This window comes from Spodoptera frugiperda, chromosome 23 (assembly GCF_023101765.2).
Source record: "Spodoptera frugiperda isolate SF20-4 chromosome 23, AGI-APGP_CSIRO_Sfru_2.0, whole genome shotgun sequence".
Taxonomy (NCBI): domain Eukaryota; kingdom Metazoa; phylum Arthropoda; class Insecta; order Lepidoptera; family Noctuidae; genus Spodoptera; species Spodoptera frugiperda.
In genome coordinates, this window is record NC_064234.1 from 7328171 (window position 1) to 7349060 (window position 20890).

At 40.0% G+C, this 20890-nt stretch overlaps 1 protein-coding gene across 13 annotated transcripts in view; it reads left to right on the plus strand.

Annotated features, from left to right (window-relative positions):
* LOC118267170 (uncharacterized) overlaps window positions 1-20890 on the plus strand; it is a 102250-nt gene that overhangs the window by 60380 nt on the left and 20980 nt on the right. For all 13 annotated transcript variants that reach the window (XM_050703072.1, XM_050703066.1, XM_050703067.1 and 10 more), the window contains 40 exons: window positions 73-381; window positions 626-928; window positions 1042-1680; window positions 1761-2072; window positions 2166-2501; window positions 2618-3226; window positions 3464-4090; window positions 4175-4489; window positions 4570-4896; window positions 4985-5287; window positions 5563-5868; window positions 5955-6593; window positions 6679-6993; window positions 7082-7408; window positions 7513-7806; window positions 7902-8207; window positions 8301-8933; window positions 9025-9345; window positions 9432-9755; window positions 9837-10139; window positions 10230-10538; window positions 10857-11483; window positions 11565-11879; window positions 11963-12292; window positions 12481-12780; window positions 12866-13171; window positions 13430-14068; window positions 14175-14807; window positions 14905-15213; window positions 15302-16231; window positions 16315-16635; window positions 16721-17053; window positions 17138-17437; window positions 17615-17920; window positions 18031-18663; window positions 18762-19073; window positions 19161-19496; window positions 19670-19969; window positions 20101-20403; window positions 20528-20845. In XM_050703072.1, the coding sequence (XP_050559029.1) occupies window positions 73-381; window positions 626-928; window positions 1042-1680; window positions 1761-2072; window positions 2166-2501; window positions 2618-3226; window positions 3464-4090; window positions 4175-4489; window positions 4570-4896; window positions 4985-5287; window positions 5563-5868; window positions 5955-6593; window positions 6679-6993; window positions 7082-7408; window positions 7513-7806; window positions 7902-8207; window positions 8301-8933; window positions 9025-9345; window positions 9432-9755; window positions 9837-10139; window positions 10230-10538; window positions 10857-11483; window positions 11565-11879; window positions 11963-12292; window positions 12481-12780; window positions 12866-13171; window positions 13430-14068; window positions 14175-14807; window positions 14905-15213; window positions 15302-16231; window positions 16315-16635; window positions 16721-17053; window positions 17138-17437; window positions 17615-17920; window positions 18031-18663; window positions 18762-19073; window positions 19161-19496; window positions 19670-19969; window positions 20101-20403; window positions 20528-20845 (16008 nt within the window). The remainder of the gene's footprint in view (window positions 1-72; window positions 382-625; window positions 929-1041; window positions 1681-1760; window positions 2073-2165; window positions 2502-2617; window positions 3227-3463; window positions 4091-4174; window positions 4490-4569; window positions 4897-4984; window positions 5288-5562; window positions 5869-5954; window positions 6594-6678; window positions 6994-7081; window positions 7409-7512; window positions 7807-7901; window positions 8208-8300; window positions 8934-9024; window positions 9346-9431; window positions 9756-9836; window positions 10140-10229; window positions 10539-10856; window positions 11484-11564; window positions 11880-11962; window positions 12293-12480; window positions 12781-12865; window positions 13172-13429; window positions 14069-14174; window positions 14808-14904; window positions 15214-15301; window positions 16232-16314; window positions 16636-16720; window positions 17054-17137; window positions 17438-17614; window positions 17921-18030; window positions 18664-18761; window positions 19074-19160; window positions 19497-19669; window positions 19970-20100; window positions 20404-20527; window positions 20846-20890) is intronic.

Consider the following 20890-nt stretch of genomic DNA (forward strand, 5'->3'; position numbering starts at 1 on the left):
GTAAGGCTGTTTCACAAATTTACATTGTCATGAATTAATGGACTGGTTACAAAAAATAATCTTTAATTTTAGATGTACCTGTGGCTGTACCAAGCGATCCTTGTCATCCAAGCCCTTGTGGGCCGAACAGCGTTTGCAACAACGGTGTTTGTTCATGTGTTGCTGGATACCATGGTGATGCTTACCTTGGCTGTCGACCAGAATGTGTGTATAATACAGACTGTCCGTTGAATAAGGGCTGCTTACAAAACAAGTGTGTAAATCCTTGTATTGGAACGTGTGGATTGAATGCCAACTGTGAAGTCATGAACCACGTACCGATGTGTTCTTGTCCTAAGGGTATGAGTGGCAACGCATTTATAGAATGCAGAGTATCAGCAGGTATGTACGCATTTTGCTTGCAATTTAACAAATGTATGGAATTTTCTTATCAGTTTCTAAAATTAGCAAACGTATTTGTTACTTCCGACAAAAAATTTTTCATGCTTTTATAGTAACATCTACATTGGATGTAATTTATATGCAAGTAGTAGAAACCAGTTATTTCATTGTTACAAATAGACAGTCAAATTTTATTTGTTAGTGTATATGTAGATACATAAACTTAATAAATACTTTTTTTCAGTAACTATTACAAACCCCTGCAATCCCTCACCATGCGGTCCGAACAGTCGTTGTCAAGAATCAAATGGACAAGCAGTATGTTCTTGCGTACCAGGATATCGCGGTAGTCCACCGACGTGTCGACCTGAATGTGTTGTTAGTTTGGAATGTCCTCTAAAAGAAGCCTGCAACAACCAAAAGTGTATAAATCCCTGTATAGGAGCATGCGGTACGGCAGCCATTTGTGATGTTATCAATCACAACCCAATTTGTACATGCCCACCTTCATTTACTGGAGATCCATTTGTGAGGTGTTTCGTCACAGGTAAGTTTTTAATTTTATTCAATACCTCAAATTAGAATACATCCTCAAGATCATCTATATTTTAATTTGATGTTTTAATTTGTAATTCTATAAATTTTATTAATATATTCCAGTTGCTGTGGAAGCACAAGTCGATCCATGTGAACCATCACCATGTGGACCACACTCTATATGCAGAATAAGTGGAGAGAGTCCCATTTGTGCTTGTTTACCAACCTACAAGGGCACACCACCAAACTGTCGGCCAGAGTGCATTAGCAATAGCGAGTGTGACTATAACTTAGCATGCCTTAATCAGAAATGCGCAGACCCTTGCTTAGGCGCTTGTGGTTCTAATTCTGAGTGTAGAGTTGTAAGTCACGCTCCTATGTGCTTATGCCAGAATGGTTATACGGGTGATCCATTCACATATTGCAGTGCTATAAATATTGTGGAACAGACTGAAATTTTAACGCCATGCAATCCAAACCCATGTGGATCTAACGCTGAGTGCAAAGAACAAAGAGGTGTCGGATCATGTCAATGTTTAGAGGGTTACTTAGGAAATCCTTATGAAGGTTGCCGACCAGAGTGTGTCGTCAATTCTGACTGTCCTCTAAATAGAGCATGTTCCAGAATGAAGTGTATCGACCCTTGCCGTGGTACATGTGGCTCAAATGCTCTGTGCCAAGTGCAGAATCATGTTCCAACATGCTTGTGTCAGCAAGGATACACAGGAAATCCATTCAGCCACTGCAGTATCATGCAAGAACGTAAGAATATTTTTTACTTTTATTCTTTGCCGCAAATATTGTGTAGTAATTGAAACTTAATGCAATGATATTTTTTTCAGCACAAGTAGTGGAAACTAACCCGTGTAATCCTTCACCATGTGGAGCAAATAGTCAATGCAAGGAAGTGAAAGGTCAAGCTGTATGCTCTTGTTTACCTAGTTTTATAGGTTCACCTCCAAACTGTCGCCCTGAATGTGTGGTGAGCTCTGAATGTCCATCACATTTGGCCTGCACGAATCAAAGGTGCTTAAATCCATGCGAAAACACGTGCGGAGAAAATGCTAACTGTAATGTAATAAACCATAGCCCTATATGTGTCTGTAAGCAGGGCTTAACGGGAAATCCATTTACAAAATGTTATCCGATTAAAAGTAAGTAAATTAATAACAAATTACACGAATAAAATAATCTTTTTTTTATTATAATCTATCAATGTATTAATTTTTGAATACATCATTTTTTAGTATCACAACCACCACAAAATGTACCATCTCAAGATCCGTGTTTGTCATCGCCATGCGGTTTATATGCCGAATGTCGGAACATTGGAAATGCTCCTTCATGTGCTTGCAAACCGAATTACATTGGAAGTCCACCTAACTGCAGGCCAGAATGTACTATAAACTCTGAATGCCCCAGCAATCAGGCTTGTATCAACGAAAAATGTCGTGACCCCTGTCCGGGAGCTTGTGGTCTAAATGCACAATGTACTGTGTTTAACCATATTGCCCAATGTGGCTGTTCTGAACAGTTCACTGGAGATCCGTTTACGCGTTGTCTACCAGTACCAGACAACGATGGTAAGTAAATTAATAAAATATATAGAATTAACGATTACGTTTCATAACTATAAATAATATGGTGAATTCAATGACACAGAATTATTATATTTTTATTATTAATTATATTTTTTCAGAACCGTCCACGGAAACTGATTTGTGCAATCCATCACCTTGCGGAGCCAATGCCCTATGTAATGATGGCATTTGTACTTGCTTACCAGAATATCAAGGAGATCCTTATTTCGGTTGTCGACCAGAGTGTCTTATGAGCACAGACTGTCCCCATAACAAGGCTTGTGTCAGAAATAAATGCGTTGATCCTTGTGTAAATACATGTGGCAGAGAAGCTATTTGTAATGTCTTTAACCATGTACCCATGTGCACATGTCCGACAGGGTACTCAGGAAACGCATTCCTGGAATGTCGCCCTATTAGAGTGACTGAAGCTATAAAGCCTTGCAACCCATCGCCATGTGGGCCCAACAGTCAATGCCGCGAAATCAATGGCCAAGCTATTTGCTCTTGCCTTTCTGGATATATGGGTGCACCACCTACTTGCAGACCTGAATGCACATCGAGTGCTGAATGTCCACTAAGCCGAGCTTGTTCCAATCAACGATGCATAGATCCTTGTAAAGGAAATTGTGGGTCGGGAGCTCAGTGTCAAGTAATAAATCACAACCCTATTTGTTCCTGCCCATCGGGTTATACTGGAGATCCGTTCAATAGATGTGTGATAGAAGGTAACTTTGCTTTTAGTACTTTGTGTCTATTTGTGTCTATTTTATATTGACAACTAGCTTCTGCCAGCGGCTTCATCCGCGTTCCCGTGGGACAAACAGGAGTTATTCCTGATATCTAATCTGCATGTGTTCCAAATTCCGTCCATCCCTTTAGCTGTTTTGACGTGGTTTACTTTAACTTTAACATTTTTAGTTATATTAGAATCATACCTTAATATTTGTTTCATTTTGTTACAGCTGTTCAACAACCACCTTACGTTAATCCATGTGAACCGTCACCTTGTGGACCGAACTCAGTATGCAGAGAAGTAGGAGGTTCTCCGTCGTGTGCTTGTCAAGTTGATTATATGGGAAATCCTCCGAACTGCCGCCCAGAATGTATTTCTAATTCTGAATGTCCAAATGAACTAGCATGTATCAATCAAAAATGTCGAGATCCTTGTCCAGGTTCTTGCGGATCTGGTGCTGAGTGTCGAGTAGTGAGCCATTCTCCCCAATGTTTGTGTCCTCCAGGATACACTGGTGATGCATTCCGAGGATGTCAAATTATTGATGTTCCGCTTGCTCCTTGCTCTCCTTCACCTTGTGGTCCAAATGCAATTTGTAAAGAACAAAGAAATGCTGGTGCTTGTATATGCCTCCCAGATCATATCGGAAATCCTTATGAAGGTTGCCGTCCAGAATGCGTGGTCAATTCAGACTGTCCTTCAAACTTGGCATGTATCCAAAATAAATGTAAAAACCCTTGTAATAACATTTGTGGACGCAATGCCGTATGTAATGTTGTCAACCACACCCCCACGTGTGTATGTCCGCCTGGTTTAACAGGAAGTCCTTATCAAAATTGCTACGAACAAATACTAGGTAAGTTATTTATCTATTTTACTCACAAAACTATTATTAAAATCTATTGATATAAATAAGCCATTCATTACCTTTTTATTGCAGATACGCCTATAGTTAATAAGGATCCTTGTTCGCCGTCGCCTTGCGGCCCGAATAGCATTTGCAAGATATCGAATAACCAAGCAGTATGCACATGTCAACCAGATTATTTGGGAACACCGCCTGCATGTCGACCTGAGTGTATCGTTAGTTCAGAATGTAACCAACAACAAGCATGTATTCAACGAAAATGTAAAGATCCGTGTGTTGGCGTTTGTGGACTGAATACGGAGTGCAAGGTTATAAATCATAGCCCTATTTGCTCGTGTCGTCCGCAATACACAGGAGATCCTTTTAGTAGATGTTATAGGGCACCAGGTATTTAACATTCACTTAGTCTGCTTGGACTTTAACTAGTTAACCAATAGTTGATTACACATGTTATTTTATTATTTTAGTTATGGATGTTACACCGGTGGTCACGAATCCATGTCTGCCATCGCCATGCGGTCCATTCTCGGAATGTCGCGATGTAGGTGGTTCACCATCGTGCTCCTGTTTACCACAATATACGGGTAGTCCACCAAATTGTCGTCCAGAATGTACCATTAACACAGACTGTTCTAATGAGTTGGCCTGTATCAATGAAAAATGTGTGGATCCCTGTCCAGGGTCGTGTGGCGTAAATGCTAATTGTAGAGTACAAGGTCATGTGTCTATATGCACGTGCTTTGATGGCTATGTTGGTGATCCTTTCCAAAGCTGTTCTTTTAAACCGAATATAGGTAAGCATCATTCATGTAACAGTATGGTGAACAAATACGCGTCCCTTTCAAAACTAAATTGATATTTATATTTATTCGTTGTTTACAGAACCTGTAGAGGCAGATTTATGCAATCCTTCACCGTGTGGGCCAAATGCAGTCTGCAACGATGGAGTCTGTACTTGCTTACCAGAATATAACGGTGACCCATACTTTGAATGTCGTCCTGAATGTACAATAAGTTCTGAATGCCCGATGGATAAGGCGTGTGTCAAAAATCGATGCATCAATCCTTGCATTAGCAATACCTGTGGCGTTAACGCCAACTGTGAAGTCGTCAATCACATGGCAGTTTGCACCTGTCCACCCAGGACTACAGGCAACGCTTTTATACAATGTACTCCTGTTAGAGGTAAGGAAAATACAAATACTTATGTATTGTAGTCATTTATACACATTATAATTTATTTGATTGTCTGGACTTAAAAAGAGACCATGACCTCAGAGTTTATTTCGGCATTTCTTCTCAGAGTGGTCTGTTAGGAAATGCCAGCCTCATCTAGTTATTTCAAAGACTGACGTGTAAAAGTGTTATTTTGTAACTTACTCGCAGAAATAAATATGATTTATCATTTATTTGTTAAAAATAATTCAAAGTTGGATTATTGTATGTTTTATATTTTGCAGAAATTATTTCATCTAATCCGTGTCAACCAAGTCCATGTGGGCCCCACAGTCAATGCCGAGAATTTAATGAACAAGCTGTGTGCTCTTGTTTACTTGGCTTCCGCGGAGCACCTCCGTCTTGTCGACCAGAGTGTGTTGCAAGTTCTGACTGCCCTCTCGATAAAGCATGTACCAATCAAAAGTGTGTGGACCCTTGTCAAGGAACATGTGGTGTAGCAGCTAAATGTCAAGTGGTTAATCATAATCCAATTTGTTCATGTCCTTCGGGAATGACTGGAGATCCATTTACAAGATGTATGATTAAACGTAAGTATTTTATTAACGATGATGTTTTAAAAAATCCATGATTTAATAACTTTTTACTATGCTAAAAAATCTATATTTCATTTTAGCTGCTGACGAACCTCTGGTTCCGGTAAATCCATGTTTACCATCTCCATGTGGACCCAATTCTATTTGTCAACAAACCAGTGGGGCTATACCTTCATGCCAATGCCAACCCGAATTTATTGGAGCACCACCAAACTGTCGCCCCGAGTGTGTGGCTAACAGTGAATGTCCTCCACAAATGGCTTGTATAAATAGAAAGTGTCAAAATCCATGCACACAGGCATGTGGCATCAACGCTGATTGTAGAGTCGTCAGCCATACACCTATTTGTATTTGTGCCGAGGGTTACACCGGTGACGCAGCAGTCCAATGCACAATAACAGCAATGACACCTGTTGAATCTCTATCGCCATGCACACCGTCACCTTGCGGATCGAACGCTGAATGCAGGGAACAAGCTGGAGCTGGAGCATGTACTTGTGTTACTGGATACTTTGGCAATCCTTATGAAGCATGTCATCCAGAATGCCTCGTAAATTCCGACTGTCCAAGTAACAAAGCATGCACGCGAAACAAGTGCATCGACCCTTGCCCTGGAACGTGTGCCGTGAATGCAGATTGTCAAGTGGTGAATCATTCGCCTTTATGTACATGTCGACAAGGATATGAAGGAGATCCTTTCACGCAGTGTAGATTAAAACGTAAGTGAAATTAACAATATCAGAAATCAGTGTTTCATCGTCGAAATATTATTTTTTCATTTTGTTATTTACATTTAATTTACAGCACAAGAAGACATTCCCTTAAATCCATGCCAACCATCACCGTGTGGTCCTAATAGCCAGTGTCGTGTGTCGAATGGACAGAGTACATGCTCATGCTTACCTGAGTACCAAGGTGCACCACCAAACTGTCGGCCCGAGTGTGTTGTAAGTGCTGAATGTTCAGCAGACAAAATATGCCAAAATCAAAAATGTATTTCGCCATGCCCTGGTCCATGCGGACGTAACACAGACTGTAGAGTTATCAATCACAGTCCTATATGTACTTGTCAAAATAGATACACCGGTGATCCATTTTCCAGCTGCTACATAGTTACAGGTAAAGTCAATAGATTTATTACTGTAATACGAATTTTGTTTCTTTTCTTTCTAATCTTTAATTCTAATCTGTATTTTTATTTTTTTAGTTCAAGAACAACCACCACCTGTAACGGATCCATGTGTACCATCACCATGTGGACCTAATTCGCAATGCCAAAACTTACGTGGTATCCCTTCGTGTTCATGTCTACCAAACTTTGAAGGCAGTCCTCCAAATTGTCGACCAGAATGTACAATTAATGAAGATTGCGCTAGTAACCTAGCTTGTATAAATCAGAAATGCAGAGACCCTTGTCCAGGTTCCTGTGGTATCAACGCTAATTGCCAAGTCATAAAGCATGTTTCCATTTGTTCTTGCAATGAAGGTTTTACTGGCAATGCATTTACTCAATGCAATCTAATTCCACCAAAAGGTAACTTAATTAGTTTTACATAATATACTACTTCTAATGCAACACAATTTTAATATTAAGTTTCTATTTGATTATTAATAATATTTTATACATATTTATTTTAGAAAATGACGATCCATGTAATCCATCACCGTGTGGAAACAATGCGGAATGTAATGACGGACAATGCAGATGTCTCCCGGAATTCCTTGGAGATCCATACACTGGATGTCGCCCTGAATGTGTGCAGAGTTCTGAATGTCCCCGTGATAAAGCTTGCATCAGAAACAAATGTATAGACCCTTGTCCGGGCACGTGTGCGAGCACGGCTGTTTGTAATGTTGTTAACCATATTCCAATGTGTAGTTGTCCCGAGCGCATGACTGGCAATGCTTTTGTTGAATGTCGTCCTGTATTAGGTAAGATTGATATTTTCAATCATTTAAAACAACAATCATCTACATCGTTTAATATATCAAATACTTAACAAAGAATACCATTTTCTTATTTACAGAACCAGTAATATCAAACCCTTGTCAACCATCTCCATGCGGACCAAACAGTCAATGTAGAGATGTTAATGGTCAAGCAGCATGTTCATGTGCTCCGAATAATATTGGATCTCCTCCGGCCTGTAGGCCTGAATGCACCATTAGTGCTGAATGTCCACTCAATCAAGCCTGCAGCAACCAACGCTGTGTCAATCCTTGTATTGGTTCTTGCGGCGTAAACGCTGAATGTAAAGTAGTCAACCACAACCCAATATGCACGTGTCCAGTATCGTATACTGGTGACCCATTCTCACGTTGCTTTAGATTACGTAAGTAAAATAATTGTAATGATTTCATTAGAAAAACAAAATATCACAAATGTTAAATGTTTTACAAATTCAAAACGATATTCTTTATTACAGCGGAACGTTTACCTGAGCCTGTAAACCCATGCCAGCCGACACCCTGTGGACCTAACTCCCTCTGTAGAGTAGTAAATGAAGCGCCATCTTGTACTTGCTTGGAAGGTTACCATGGTCAAGCTCCTTATTGCAGACCAGAATGCACAAGTAATGAAGAGTGTTCTACACATTTGTCGTGTATTAACAATAAGTGTAAAAATCCATGTGAAGGTGCTTGCGCTAGAAATGCCGAGTGTAAAGTGGTTAGCCATTCACCTATTTGCCTTTGCCCGTATGGATATACTGGAGATCCATTCTTTGACTGCGTTCAAGAACCATTGCACATAGATTATGTCTCTACTCCTTGTTCACCATCACCATGTGGAGCCAATGCTATTTGCAAAGAGAGAAACAACGCTGGATCTTGTACGTGCTTGGAAGGTTATATTGGAAATCCTTATGAAGGTTGCCGACCAGAGTGTGTCGTGAACACCGATTGTCCTTCAAATAGAGCTTGCATCAGCAATAAATGCGGTGACCCTTGTCCAGGTAGTTGTGGTACCAATGCAGAATGTCAAGTTGTCAATCATGCTCCACTATGCACATGTCTCAATGGTTACACTGGAGATCCATTCCGCTATTGTGTCTACCAAGGTAATACATATTTTAATTTGATAAACGTCTATTTAACAAATTGACTGGTATTATTTTCGGTAACTTATATGTCTTATTATTATTGTTTTAGAATCAACTCCTGTTTCAACACCAATCGATGTATGCTACCCATCACCATGTGGACCAAACAGCCAATGTAAAGTTGTTAGCGATCAAGCAGTGTGTTCATGTTTGCCAGAGTACATAGGTGCTCCACCTAATTGTCGGCCAGAATGTGTTGTAAGCTCTGAATGCCCGCAAGACAAAGCCTGTATTAAACAGAAATGCACGAACCCTTGCCCTGGACCCTGTGGTACAAATACTAATTGCAAAGTTATCAACCACAGTCCGATATGCTCGTGCAAGTCTTCTTTCACTGGAGATCCATTTACTTTATGTACACCTATTAGATGTAAGTTAATTGTCGAACAAAATTACGAAATAGTAATGTTTTCAAAAATATTTGAATGTTATTTTTCAATTATTATCTTTTTCTAGATGATCCTGTTCCGGATGTAAGGAATCCATGTGTTCCATCTCCTTGTGGACCAAATTCTGAGTGCCGAGAAATTGGAAACTCACCGTCCTGCTCGTGTTTGCCATCATTTATTGGTAGTCCACCTAATTGTCGACCGGAATGTACAATACACGCTGATTGCCAAAGTGATCGAGCATGCATTAATTCGAAGTGTTTAGACCCGTGTCCCGGATCATGTGGTGTGTCAGCCGTATGCAGTGTTCTTAACCATATTCCTATTTGTTCATGCATCGAAGGATATGTTGGAGATCCATTTACTAGCTGCAGACCAAAACCGCTAGAAGGTATTTATTTTTGTGCAATTTGTCCCAACATTTAAAATGTATTTTATAAGCATTAACAAATAATTAATCTTTTTGTTTTAGTTGAACCGACCGTTGTAGATGCTTGCACAAATATACGGTGTGGATCCAATGCTGAGTGTGTAAATGGACAGTGTCAATGTTTGCCCGAATATCATGGAGATCCATACTTTAATTGCCGACCAGAATGCGTTTATAGTACTGATTGTGATCAAACCAAAGCTTGTGTTCAAAGAAAATGCGTTGACCCGTGCATTGGTGCATGCGGACAAAATGCTGTGTGTCAAGTTGTTAAACACATTCCCATGTGCAGCTGCAATAGTGGCTTTACTGGAAATGCATTTGTATTATGCAATCCTATTAGAGGTAAATTATAACAAAAACACAAAAAGATTAAGTAGAATTGGACTATATGAAAAACATTGTTTTTATTAATTTAATTTTTTTATTTTACAGAAATACCTGCCCAAAACCCATGTAGCACGGCAATATGTGGCCCCAATAGTCAATGTCGTGAAGTTAATAACCAAGCCGTGTGTTCGTGTTTGCCGACATATTTGGGAATACCACCAGCTTGTCGACCAGAATGTGTCGTTAGTGCCGAGTGTCCACAAAACCAAGCTTGTATGAAACAGAAGTGTGTGAACCCTTGTATAGGAACTTGTGGACTGAGAGCTACATGCGAAGTGGTTAACCACAATCCTATCTGTGCTTGCCCTGCAGCTCATTCCGGGGATCCATTCGTCGAATGCACTTTCATTTCAAGTAAATATTAATTTAAAAATCGTTAAACTTGTGTTACATTAGTTATATGACATTTATTATAAAGTCCGCTCGTTTGTGAGCAGGCGGAATACCTGATGATAAGCAATCCTCGCTGCGCATGGACGCCTGAAATACTAGAGGCGTTACATGTAGGTTACCGACCTCGGGGATTGGGAAGGGGGGTTAATCGGGCCTCCGGTAACCTAACTCACACAACAAAACACAATGCTACTTATAGATTATTACTATTTATAGATGAATCAAAAGTGACGTTTTTAATAAATTTGACAATCGTTATATTCATATTTTTTTTTTCAGATTCTCCACCTTTAGAAATCAACCCGTGTCAGCCTTCACCGTGTGGACCAAATTCGATATGTAAAGAAATTAATGGAAGTCCGTCGTGTACTTGCTTACCAGAATATCGAGGTCAACCACCGTACTGTAAACCAGAATGTATAAGTAACAGCGAATGTTCGCCCCATTTAGCATGTGTTAATCAAAAGTGCAGAGATCCATGCATTCAGGCGTGTGGAGCAAACGCTGAGTGCCGAGTAGTTAGCCACTCAGCTATGTGTGTTTGTCCACAAGGGTATTTCGGAGATCCATTTTCACAATGCTCACCACAAAGCGTAAATGAATTATTGACTCCATGTTCGCCATCACCTTGTGGACCTAATGCTATATGCAGAGAACAAAATAAGGTTGGAGCCTGTGTTTGTAATGAAGGGTACTTTGGAAATCCATACGAAGGATGTAGACCAGAATGTGTCAGCAACTCAGACTGTCCAGGAAACAGAGCTTGTATTGGAAACAAATGTCAAGATCCTTGTCCTGGTACATGTGGAATCAATGCCGATTGTTCTACGATACACCATGCTCCGACTTGTACTTGCATAACAGGCTACACTGGCGACGCGTTCCGTCGATGCAATCCCATTCCTGGTAAATTATCAAATCTTTAGTTGTCTATTGTTCTAAATACTTGCAACAAACTTTACCTAAAAATACTTTTAACTGTTTTAGCTCAAGATGTAATTCCAGTAAACGTATGTAATCCAAATCCGTGTGGACCAAACAGTCAATGTCGGGAAATAAACGGACAGGCCACATGCAGCTGTTTACCTAACTATCTCGGTGAACCACCCGCTTGTAGATTGGAATGTGTCATGAACTCCGACTGTGCTTCAGACAAAGCATGTATCAACCAAAAATGTGTGAACCCCTGTCCAGGCCCTTGCGGTCAGAGGTCGGAATGTAGAGTGTTCAATCATAATCCTATTTGTAGCTGCGGTTCAGGTTTAACAGGAGATCCATTCACTAGATGTTACCCCAAGCCAGGTAAATATTTTATAACCACATTCATAGACATTTCGAAATGTACTTGAATAACATATGTATACTCACCTGCGTACTACTTTCAGCACCCCAGCCAGTTTTGGATGAAGTTAAAGATCCGTGTGTACCATCACCATGCGGTGCTTTCTCAACTTGCCGTAACTTCAGTGGACAGGCTTCGTGCTCTTGTTCGCCGGGGTACATAGGCAGCCCACCTAACTGTCGACCCGAGTGTGTTACAAATCAAGACTGTATCAGTTCATTAGCATGCATCAACCAGAAGTGCAAAGATCCTTGCCTCGGCTCATGTGGCCAAAATGCACGTTGTTCTGTGTTGAATCACCTGGCTATATGTTCGTGCTTAGAAGGTTATAAAGGTGACCCATTCACTGCGTGTACAGTAGAACCGTTGAAAGGTATGTATAACTGAAAACTATGTGTTTATTATTATTAAAATATTATTGGCGTCTCAAATATTTTTGTAACATTTTTCAGGCTTTTGCCACTGTTTAGTAATTACTAAACTAAAATATCTATATCAGTATGTGCAGCACAATTTTTCAATATAATTACTATAATATTAACGATCTCTTATCTTTCACAGATCCCATTCCACTTGACCTGTGTAATCCTTCGCCGTGTGGCTCCAACACAGAGTGCCGCGACGGAGAATGTACATGCTTGCCTGAGTATCATGGAGACCCGTACGTGGGTTGTCGTCCTGAATGTACTGTCAGCACGGATTGTCAAAAGAATCAAATATGTGTACGCAAAAAATGTGTGAACCCATGCCCGGACACATGCGGTGCTAATGCTGTATGCGAAGTTTTCAACCATATACCAATGTGTAGTTGTCCAGCCGGTTACACAGGAAATTCCTTTGTTTCATGCAACGTAGTACGAGGTAATTTTAACATTTATTTTTGTTAGTTATATTAGAATATCAAATAAGAAAAACAAACAATATTTACATGTTAATGTTATTTTAGCACCTTTGCCGACAAACCCATGCAATCCAAGTCCATGTGGTCCAAACAGTCAATGTCGAGAAATAAATAAAGTGGCTGTGTGTTCCTGTCTACCCGGCTACTCTGGAAACCCTCCAACATGTCGCCCAGAATGCACTACTAGCGCGGAATGTGCACTTAACAAGGCTTGTAACAATTATAAGTGTGTTGATCCATGCATTGGAGCATGTGGAGTCTCAGCACGTTGCGAGGTCGTAAACCACAACCCTATTTGCTCGTGTCCAAATGATTTCACTGGTGATCCATTTACCAGATGTGTACCAAAACGTAAGTAAATTTTAACATTACCTTGGAACTACTTTTTTCAGAAATATGTATTTTTATTTCTTTGAGGATGGTTTATCAGACAGTGATAATGTCACTAGCATATTAAATAAGACGTGTAATAAAGTCATAAATCCACAATAAGTTCTTAGCTGTAAAATGTCGAATAAGACATTAATGAATTGTATTTTACTGAATGTTTATCTATTGGTTAAATGCTTATTTAAGGTGTTCTAATATGTCGCACGTATTCATTTTCAGCACTGGAAATCCCACCGCAAATAAATCCTTGTTTACCTTCACCTTGTGGACCAAATGCAATTTGTCAAGCCATTAATGAATCACCATCATGTACTTGTATGCCAGAGTTTATTGGAGCGCCACCAAACTGCCGACCAGAATGTACTAGTAACAGCGAATGTGCGAATCACTTAGCATGCATCAACAACAAATGCGGTGATCCTTGCGTAGGTGCATGTGGCTCCTTAGCAGAATGCCGTGTTGTAAGTCATACTCCTAATTGCGTATGTCCGCAAGGGTACATTGGAGATCCATTTGTTTCTTGTAACGTACAACACGATGTAGCTCCAGTGGAACGACCTACACCTTGCAGTCCATCTCCATGTGGAAGCAATGCTATTTGTAAAGAACGTAACAACGCCGGATCTTGCGTTTGTGCATCTGGTTATTTTGGTAATCCTTATGAAGGCTGTCGACCTGAATGCACGGTCAATACAGATTGTCCATCAAACCGAGTGTGTCAGCAAAACAAGTGTCAGGATCCATGCCCTGGTACATGTGGTATAAATGCTCAGTGCCAAACTGTGAATCACGCACCCATGTGTACATGCAATAGTGGGTACACGGGCAATCCATTCCATCTCTGTAGTATTTTAGACAGTAAGTAGCATCGATACCTTAATTATATTATACACATTATTTATTTACATTTGTCATTTTTGCATTAAATATTATTTCGGGTGAATAAAACATTTCTTATTTTCAGATATCGAACCACCAACAAATCCTTGTACGCCATCACCATGTGGGCCTAATAGCGCATGTAAGGAAGTAAATGATCAAGCAGTTTGCACTTGTTTACCAGATTACAGAGGTTCTCCACCAAACTGTAGACCTGAATGTGTCGTTAGTGCAGAATGCCCTTCAAACTTAGCATGTGTCGGACTGAAATGCATTGACCCATGTGTTGGTCAGTGTGGTCTTAATGCAAACTGCCTTGTCATCAATCACAGTCCCATATGCTCTTGCAAAAACGGCTTTACAGGAGATCCATTCAGTAGATGCTACCAAATATTGACAACACCTCAAATCCAAGAAGCGCCTAAAAACCCTTGCTTGCCATCACCTTGTGGACCGTTTAGTGAATGCAGAGATATTGGAGGAATACCATCTTGCACCTGTCTTCCAAATTATATAGGAGCTCCACCAGGCTGTCGTCCTGAGTGCATTATTAACGCTGACTGCTCTAGCAACTTAGCTTGCATCAATCAAAAATGCAAAGATCCTTGTCCAGGTTCTTGTGGACTAAACGCTCAATGTACTGTGAAGAACAACATGCCCATCTGTACCTGTCTCGATGGTTACACTGGCGATGCTTTTACTGAATGTAAAATACAAGGTATGTTTTTTAAAGAAATTACGTCCATATATTTATATTTTATACAGCTTTTCAAAGTTTTTAGCAAGACTAAAACCCAATTAAATTTTATTTTTAGAAATACCAAACGACGAAGTTGATTTATGTAATCCATCACCTTGTGGAGCAAATGCTGTTTGCGACAACGGGGAATGCTCGTGTTTACCTGAATATCAAGGAGATCCATACTACGAATGTCGTCCAGAATGTGTTCTGAGTTCTGACTGTCCTCATGACAAAGCATGTCTACGGAATAAATGCGTAAACCCATGTAATAGTGGTGTGTGCGCTACAAACGCAATATGTGAAGTTACCAACCACATACCAATGTGCCGATGCCCAGAACGTATGACAGGCAATGCTTTTGTCCAATGTTATCCAGCTGAAGGTAGTTGCATGTTTTTTTATATAGTTTGTATTGTAAATCTTTGGTACGAATGATAATTTTTCTTATTATTTTTTTTTTTTTATTTCAGTCATGCCTACGCATCCTTGTCAACCAAGCCCATGTGGACCTAATAGCCAATGTAGGGAAATAAACAGCCAAGCAATTTGTTCGTGTCTTAGTGGATACAAGGGAAGTCCACCTTCCTGTAGACCAGAATGCACTGTCAGCACAGATTGTTTGCCAAACGAAGCATGTAGTAATATGAAATGTGTTAATCCATGCCAAGGAGCGTGTGGCGTTGCCGCAAAATGCCAAGTGATTAACCACAATCCAATTTGCTCATGCCCACCATCATACACTGGAAATCCCTTCGTTAGATGTATCATTCAAGAATTCCACCCAGAGCCTGTAAATCCCTGTCAACCATCACCATGTGGACCAAATTCAGTATGCAAGGAAACATTAGGTGCCCCGTCATGTTCGTGCCTTAGTGGTTTTGTGGGATCACCCCCATACTGCAAACCGGAATGCATTAGTAATTCCGAATGTTCTCTTCATCTTGCTTGTATAAATCAAAAATGCACTGACCCTTGTATTGGTACCTGTGGTACAAATGCCCAATGCCATGTTATAAGCCACTCACCTTCTTGTTCTTGCCTGGCTGATTATACCGGTAATCCATTTATAGAATGCCATAGAATTGAAATTATACAAGACGTAACATCTCCTTGCCAACCCTCTCCTTGTGGAGCGAACGCCGTTTGCAAAGAATACAATAATGCGGGATCATGTACTTGCCTTCCTGACTATTACGGTAATCCATATGAAGGTTGCAAACCTGAGTGCGTAATAAACACAGATTGTCCATCAAACAAAGCCTGTCTTCAATCAAAATGTCAAGATCCTTGTCCTGGTGCTTGTGCTCCGAATGCCTTGTGCCAAGTGGTCAATCATGCTCCATCATGCTCTTGTCCAAGAGGCTTTACAGGGGACCCGTTCAGATATTGCACCCCAGAACGTAAGTCTTTATAATTTATTTCTATTTTATCCGTTAACTTAAATGTTATCAATCATTAAATATAATTTATATTTTTTCTTCAGAAATATTGGAAACTCCAATTGATGTGTGCCGACCTTCCCCTTGTGGACCCAACAGCCGTTGCCAAGAAGTAAATAAACAAGCAGTTTGCTCCTGTGAACCAGGCTATATAGGAGTGCCACCAGGTTGCCACCCTGAATGTGTCACAAGCGCAGAGTGTCCGAGAGAAAAGGCTTGTATAAATCAGAAATGCGAGAATCCATGTTTGCAAGCTAATGTATGTGGTACAAATGCTGAATGTAAAGTAATTAACCACAACCCTATTTGCACATGCATAGTTCGATACACTGGAGATCCGTTCACCAGATGCAACCCAATACCACGTAAGTTAAGAATTAAAAAAAAAATATCATCGATGACTATATTATTTCACTTTACAGAAATATTAATAAGTATTTCTTTTTTTAGCACCTGTAGCAAATTCTGTATTGGAGCCATACAGGAATCCATGTCTGCCATCTCCATGTGGTCCTAACTCTATATGTCAAGAGACACGTAATGTGCCTTCTTGCACGTGTATGCCTAATTTCGTGGGAAGCCCGCCTAATTGCAGACCAGAATGTACTATCAATTCAGAATGTCCTACTTCACAAGCATGTATTCTACAAAAATGTCGGGACCCATGTTTAGGATCTTGTGGTGTAGGTGCTCTATGCACAGTGTCACGTCATACTCCTATTTGCACGTGTCCAGATGGCTATACTGGCGATGCCTTCACGGTGTGCTCTCCTAAACCACTAGGTAAGTCACGTTAAAAATTGTGTTGAATACGGTTCATAAAATATTAAACAACACTATTTTTATATGAATGTGTCATCTTTACAGAAGCTGAAATTATTGACAAATGCAATCCGTCTCCTTGCGGTCCAAATGCTATATGTAATGATGGTGTATGCTCATGTATAGAAGAACACCAAGGAGACCCGTACATTGGTTGTCGACCTGAATGCGTGCTTAGTACTGATTGCCCGCGCGATAGAGCTTGCGTTAGGAACAAATGTATAGATCCTTGTCCAGGAACCTGTTCCTCAAATGCAATTTGTGATGTCATTAATCACGTACCGATGTGTAGTTGTCCTCAAGGCATGACTGGCAACGCATTCTATAATTGTGAACCTATTCAAGGTACGTAAACAAAGAGTATTTTAAAAAGAAAGAGTTCTAATGGTGTTCGTATGTTCACTGAATTGATTCCATAGTCCAACATTTTTTTTTTAATAAAAGTAAAATTATTTTTTTTAATATGATTTCCAATGTATAATATTAGAATTGATCATTATAAAATAATCATCTTTTTTGCAGTACCCATTGTGACGAACCCGTGTATTCCATCTCCATGTGGACCTAACAGTCAATGCAGAGAAATAAATGGGCAGGCAGTGTGTTCATGTGTAGCGGGATACCTTGGAAGCCCACCTCTGTGTAGGCCAGAATGTGTAGTCAGTTCTGATTGCCCACTCAACAGAGCATGTAGTAATCAGAAATGTATCGATCCTTGTGTTGGATCATGTGGTGTGGAAGCAAAATGTAATGTCGTTAAACACAATCCTATTTGCATCTGTCCACCCAAATACACCGGTGATCCATTTATAAGATGTGTTCCATTTAGTAAGTATTTTAATTTTAAATAATAACAAGGTGTACTTTGTTTATTACTTTTGGTGTACTGTATATTATAATCTGTATTCCAATATTTTAAAATATTAATTTTATTGCAGGAGCTCCAGTAGCAGATGTAACTCCATGTACTCCATCGCCTTGTGGACCTAATTCGATCTGTAAAGAGGTCTCGGGATCACCCTCGTGTACTTGTATGCCAGACTACTTTGGTTCACCACCATATTGCAGACCTGAATGTACGAGCAACAGTGAATGTCCTTCTAACCAAGCCTGTATCAATCAAAAATGCAAAGATCCCTGCATAAACGCATGTGGTATCAATGCTCAATGTAAAACGATTAGTCACTCTCCAATGTGTTTCTGTGAAAATGGTTTTACTGGTGATCCATTCAGTAACTGCTATCAACATCAGAACATCTACCCAGAGAAAACTTCACCCTGTGAACCATCACCTTGCGGACCTAACGCTGAGTGCAGAGAGCAAAATGGAGCCGGTTCTTGCACTTGTTTACCTGACTACTTGGGCAACCCTTACGAAGGATGTAGACCAGAATGTGTAGTAAACACGGATTGTATACCAAGTAAATCATGTATACGTAATAAATGCCAGGATCCATGTCCAGGAACGTGTGGCCCATTAGCAATATGTACGGTCGTTAACCACCTCCCATCATGTAGCTGCCCAGGTGGCTACAGTGGTGATCCGTACATAAGGTGTGATATCTTAAGAGGTAAGAATTTTCGTTACAAAATCTTACGTACCTATAATAACGTGATAATAGAAAGTGGCGATAAAATAATGACGTATACAATATTATTTTTATTTCAGATCCTGTCCCAGAAGTAACTACTCCTTGTGTGCCCAATCCTTGCGGACCAAATAGTGCATGTCGTGCTGTCAATGGACAAAGTGTATGTTCTTGTATGCCAAACTACGTTGGCTCTCCTCCTGGTTGTAGACCGGAATGTACAGTTAGTTCAGAATGTCCCAACGAGAAAGCTTGCATCAATCAAAAATGTTCTGACCCGTGCCCTGGCCATTGTGGAATAAACACAATCTGTAAAGTGATCAATCATAGTCCTATATGTTCTTGTAATTCTGGCCATATTGGAGATCCATTTACCCGCTGTTACCCACAACGTAAGTTATATGTACAAAATATGTATAAGTATATTGTTATTAAAATTTATTCAACTCATAATTTCACTATTTAATAATTTGTTTCAGCACCTATTCAACATCTACCTGAACCAATAGGCAATCCCTGCGTACCTAATCCTTGCGGGGAGAATGCAATCTGCCGCAGTATCAATGATGCCCCGTCGTGCTCATGTTTGCCTGATTACCAGGGGCTTCCTCCTAACTGTAGGCCAGAATGTGCTATAAACCAAGACTGCCCATCAGACAAAGCATGTATTAATCTGAAATGTCGCGATCCATGTCCAGGCAGTTGTGGCCGGAATGCAATATGCACTGTATTTACACACGTTCCGGCGTGTACCTGCAGTCAAGGATTTACAGGAGATCCATTCACCTCTTGTACTATGCTAGCTCCTTTAGAAGGTAAAGCCGAAATACAATTTAATAATATTAATCATAACTAAAATAATATTTACCATTTAAAATTTAATATTATACCTCCATTTTTGTTATGGTATACAAAGCTAACTACAACTTAGGGTAATAAAGTTTTGTAATAATTTGAAATGTCTTATAGAGCATTTTCTTTATTTTAGATGATACACCATCAGATCCTTGCAATCCTTCACCGTGTGGGTACAACGCTCAATGCAGAGATGGCGTTTGTACGTGCATAAGTGACTATCAAGGTGATCCATACTTCGGCTGCAAACCTGAATGTTTAACGAGCATGGATTGTTCGTTGGACAAAGTTTGTTCAGGAAATAAATGTATAAATCCTTGCCCCGGAACTTGTGCCCCAAGTGCACAGTGTAATGTTTACAACCATATTCCAATTTGTACATGCCCCGAAGGATCCACAGGCAACGCATTCGTAGAATGCCATGCATACGAAGGTGAGTTTTAATTTACCATAAACCTAATTCAATTACTAGGAAACCTAATTGAAGATTGCAAGTGCGACTGCCTTAGTGACATTATATTTTAGATACCAGAGGAAACCATTAAAATTATGTTTTATTTTCAGTTATGAATGTCGAGCCTTGTAATCCAAGTCCTTGCGGCCCCAACAGCCAGTGCCGTGCAATAAACAACCAAGCAGTTTGTTCGTGTCTACCGACGTTTATAGGAGCTCCTCCATCTTGTAGACCGGAGTGTACAATCAGCGCTGAATGCCCTCTGAACGAAGCCTGTAATAATCACAAATGTATAAACCCTTGCATCGGTAGTTGTGGCTATGCAGCAAAATGTGAGGTGGTCAACCATAATCCAATATGTTCATGCCCACCACAATACACGGGAGATCCATTTGTTCAGTGTACTTTAATAGGTACGTCTATCACAAGTTCTACTAAAAATTATGTATTATAATAATTAGCTATTGGATAATTGGAACATAATAATTATGTCAATACTAGGTGTGTACTTATATAAAGATTTTTGTTTTATTTTAGTTGCAACTCCCCTGCCACCAGTGGATCCATGTACACCGTCGCCTTGTGGTCCTTATTCAATATGTAAAGTTATTGGTGATTCTCCGTCATGCACGTGCCAGACTGAATATATTGGTGCTCCGCCAAATTGTCGACCAGAATGCATTAGCAATTCAGAATGCCCGAGCAACTTGGCGTGCGTTAACCAAAGATGTAAAGACCCGTGTCCAGGCAGCTGTGGATATAATGCAGACTGTAAAGTAATCAGCCATGCCCTCGTGTGTTCCTGTCCATTCGGCCAAACGGGAGACCCTCTAGTATCATGTGCTCCTGTAAAAGGTACTTAAACTAATAATTATATATTCAAATAAAGCTTTAATAAAA